This window comes from Fukomys damarensis, unplaced genomic scaffold (genome assembly GCF_012274545.1).
Source record: "Fukomys damarensis isolate Sample0158 unplaced genomic scaffold, DMR_v1.0_HiC HiC_scaffold_20, whole genome shotgun sequence".
In the NCBI taxonomy this organism is placed as follows: domain Eukaryota; kingdom Metazoa; phylum Chordata; class Mammalia; order Rodentia; family Bathyergidae; genus Fukomys; species Fukomys damarensis.
Genome location: NW_022900932.1, coordinates 872,038 through 875,979, shown reverse-complemented (window position 1 = coordinate 875,979; position 3,942 = coordinate 872,038). Strand labels below are relative to the sequence as shown.

Genomic DNA, 3,942 nt, shown 5'->3' with positions numbered 1-3,942 from the left:
GCTGTGTGTGGTGGGGCCCAGGGCTTCTGAGCATCTTGGAATCCAGGGGCCCAGTAGGAGCTGAGGCCCAGGCTGAAGAGGAAGGGAGCCCGGGAGCCCTGGTGCCTCCCCGAGGGTCTGCTCTCCTCCTGCCACCCCTCCTGTCAGCCTCCTGAAAGCAAAATCCTAGCCAGCTGAAAAGCACACACATCTCCATCTACTCCTTGTTTCTAAGCAGATTAAAGTCAGGTTTCAGAAACTCTTCACTAAGGTTTTTAATGAAATCGCCTCTCATTAGGAGACAGCAGCTCGGTGTCCACCTGATATCCCCAGGTGCAAACTCTTCATAAGTCAGACTGGTGACAGAGGACAGAACACCTGGCCCCGGAATTCTGGTGAGAACTTAGCGACTCCCAGAACCACCGGGGTGTTTTCCACGGCGTGCAGCGCTTCAGGACGATGATCTGACAGCTTTGTATTAGGGCCTTCAGGGCTTTATTGTTGTTCCAGATCCTTTTATATCAAGTATGATTGCTAATATTGGTCCATTGAATCAGCTGTGAGCCAGATCTAACCAGAATTACACAGTGTCCTTTGAAAGGGTTCAGAAACAAGGAGCAGGTTGAACAAACTCCATTTTTTGAGACTCGGTTTTCGTGAGAAATCAAAACCTGATGAGGATAACAGTAAACAGGATCTTCATGGTACAACACAAACCTTACATTTCAGGATAGTTCTTCATAAATATTACGGAGACTTGAAAAGCATCTTAAGTACACTTGAATTCAGGCTGGGGATTTAGCTCAGTGGTTCGGATTCCTGCCTTGCAAGCACAAGGACACGAGTTCCATCCCTGGTATCAAAAAAATAAATAAATTGAGGGAAAAGTTCAATCCCTGGTGCCAAGAACACTTGATTTGTTACTTTTCTCATGTCAGAGTAAATACTTATTTCTTTGTTAATAGTCTCTCTCCTCTGGAAGGTAAATTATGAAGGACAAGACCAGAGATTTTGCTTGTGGCAGCTGTATTTCCATGGCCCTGAAGTGCTCCTCCTTGTAGATTTCAACATATTTGTGGATGAGTAAGTGAGTGCAGAGCTGTCCTCACGGAGGGACAACAGTCTGCCCTTGGCACCAGTGTCACCCACAGATCCACAGGTGAAGGCTTGGGCCCCAAGAGGGCAGCACTGGCAGGTGCTGTGGACCCCTCAGAAGTGGGGCCCAGGGGCCAGCCCAGCCCACACCCTGCCTGTGCCCAGCATTCCTGACTTCTGTGTCTTCCCCACTGGTCTCTGTCCCCTGGGTCCCCTGCTCACCCTCACAGGCCCTGCACAGCCCTGCTGCCCTCCCCTGTGCCCTCTCCGCAGTCCTGCATCTTCCCTCTCCCTCAGGGCACGGGGATCACAGGACCTGATCTGCCAGCCTCTCTCTGCTTCCTGGCTGTGCTGAGAGCCCCAGGATCCCTCAGTTTGAGAGAATGGTAGGCTGCCTACTGTAGATCTAATTATTTTAATACTTTATGTATGCCAAGAATTACATATTACAATTTTTGTTGTAATATTTGAAAATCAATATTAATATTGAGGCCATTTTTTGAAATATTTCAGTACACATCTTTTCTTTCTTTCTTTTCTTTTCTTTTTTGGTACCAGGGATTGAAGTCAGATCCTTGCACTTGTGAGGCAGGCAGTGGTAACCACTGAGCTAAATCCCTGGCCCAAAATCTTTTTAAAATAAGATAGAAAGGATTTTAGTATCAGCCGGGAGTGGTAGTGCATGCCTGTAATCCAGGCACTTGGGAGGCTGAGGCAGGAGGATCGGTGTGAGTTTGAGACCAGCCTGGGCTGCATAGTGAGTTCCACGTCAGTCTCAGCTACATAGTGAGAACCTGTCTCAAAAAACCCCAAAACAACAAAAGCAAAACAAGCAAACAAACAAAACCAAAACATGGGATCTTACCATGACACTAAAGAAAATCACCATAACTGTGTGGCACTGTTCATGTCCACGTAATCACATTTTCTTAATCAGTCCCCACGCACCCTCCCTGGGAGGCGAGGTCGGGAGCCCTGGGCCTCTCTGAGGCTCCACCTCCGCCCCTTGGCAGCAACACCTGGGGGAGCTGAGTAGGAACTTTTCCTTGCTCCCTGTGTCTCTGGTTTGGGAGATTAGATTCTGAATTCTCCCCATTCATTACCGCTGCCTTAGTCGTTCTTTCTGGAGGAGTCCGGCGTCTGTGTTGTTTCCACTCCCGTTTCTCTATTGCCCAGATGGTGGACATTTTTCACGTATTTATTTTCCACTTATCCTTCTGAGAAGCGTCTCTCCATTCACTCGCCCATGTTTCCATGGATTCCTTTGGGGTCCAATTCTTTGGGGTTCTTTACACTCGATGTGAGTCCTCTGTCCCTGGAAGAGCTGCAAACACTTTCCCATCCCACCGGCTGTCACTTCTCTCTCTGTTGCTTACTTTGCTGTGTAGAAGCGTTTTTGTTTGTTTGTTTTTGACAGGGTCTCACTATGTAGTTGACACTGACCTGGAACTCACTATGTAGCCCATGCTGTTCTTGAACTCACAGAGATCCTCCTGCCTCAGCCTCCTGGCATGAGACATCATGCTCAGCTGGAAGAGTTTTAATTGGATGTGATCCCATTTGTTGATTCTCGTTATCTCTTGTGCACTAGAGGTTCTTTTATAATAATCCTTCTCCGCGTGTATGTCTCAAAGACTTTTACCTATTTTCTTTTCCAGTAGGTGAAGGGCTTCTGTTTTAACATTTAGATCTTAGGCCCACATGGATTTTATCTTACTACCTGGTGACATATCTGGGTCCAGACTCACGTGCACATCTCACCGTGTAGTTCACTTGAGCCTGTCCTTGAACTCACCTGTTATTCCAGGATGGCCTCAAACTCAGCGATCCTCCTGCCTCAGCCTCACACGTGCTGGCATTGCAGTCATCACGATCACGTCCGCTCTCCAGGATTCTAGGCGGTGAAGAAGGCGCAGTCTGTGCGGGTGCGGAGAGGACCTTGAGCACCACGGCCCAGGCCGAGCTCCCTCCCCTCTGTGACTCGGGAGGGGCGGCCTCAGGGGCGTCCTGGCTGGGAGGGAGTCGGGGTCCCTCTGGGAGGTCCGGGCAGGTGCGGGACAGGGCGGGGCCGCGCTCTCCTCTCACAGCCTCTGCGCGGGATCGGGAGACCGAGTGACAGAGCAGCCGGTGCGGGAGGAGAGGGTCAGGGCAGAGTCCGCGGGCCCAGGGCGGTCGGGTGAGGACGCTCATCCCGGGATTCCCCTCTGCCTGGGTTTCACTTCTGCCTCGGCCAAGCCGTGTCGGGTGCTTCTGCCTGGACACTCGTGACGCGACTCCACTTCCCACTCCCATTGGTTGCTGTCTCCTAGAGCAGCCAATCAGCGTCGTTGACGTTCCGGTATAAATACCCCCACGGAGCCGCATTAAGTGAAAAGTCACGAACTCCGAGAATGGGGGTGATGGCGCCCCGAACCCTGCTCCTGCTGCTGTCGGGGACCCTGGTGCTGCCCGAGACCTGGGCGGGTGAGTGCGGAAGGGAGGCGGGGAGGAGGAGGGGGCGCGGGAGGAGGTCGCGGACTCACCGCCCGCCCCGCAGGCTCCCACTCCCTGCGCTACTTCGACATCGGGGTGTCCCGGCCCGGCCACGGGGAGCCCCGCTTCATGATAGTCGGCTACGTGGACGACACGCAGTTCGTCCGCTTCGACAGCGACGCCCTGGATCCGCGGATGGAGCCGCGGGCGGCGTGGATGGAGAAGGTGGATCAGGCGTATTGGGATCGGGAGACACAGAACGCCAAGAACACCGCGCAGATTTACCGAGTGGACCTTCGGAACCTGCGCGGCTACTACAACCAGACCGAGGACGGTGAGTGACCCCGGCAGGGTCAGAGCTCACCACCCCTGCCCGGCCGCACCGACGGGGTCCGA

The 3,942-nt window shown here is 52.8% G+C and overlaps 1 protein-coding gene and 1 long non-coding RNA gene across 2 annotated transcripts in view; one reads left to right on the top strand and one right to left on the bottom strand.

Moving 5' to 3' along the window:
* Positions 1 to 241: 241 nt before the first annotated feature.
* LOC109118640 lies at positions 242 to 826 on the bottom strand. Its single transcript, XR_002026006.1, has 2 exons — positions 702 to 826; positions 242 to 571 (listed from the first exon to the last, which is right to left on the bottom strand). It is a non-coding gene; the product is annotated as an uncharacterized LOC109118640 (long non-coding RNA).
* A 2,594-nt stretch (positions 827 to 3,420) lies between these two features.
* The window catches only part of LOC104875757 (saoe class I histocompatibility antigen, A alpha chain), a 2,920-nt gene continuing 2,398 nt past the window's right edge, over positions 3,421 to 3,942 (top strand). The window contains 2 exon segments of the mRNA XM_033766366.1: positions 3,421 to 3,537; positions 3,611 to 3,942. The exon segment at positions 3,611 to 3,942 is cut by the window's right edge and continues 277 nt beyond it. Of these exon segments, the coding sequence (XP_033622257.1) occupies positions 3,465 to 3,537; positions 3,611 to 3,942 (405 nt within the window). The 5' untranslated portion in view covers positions 3,421 to 3,464.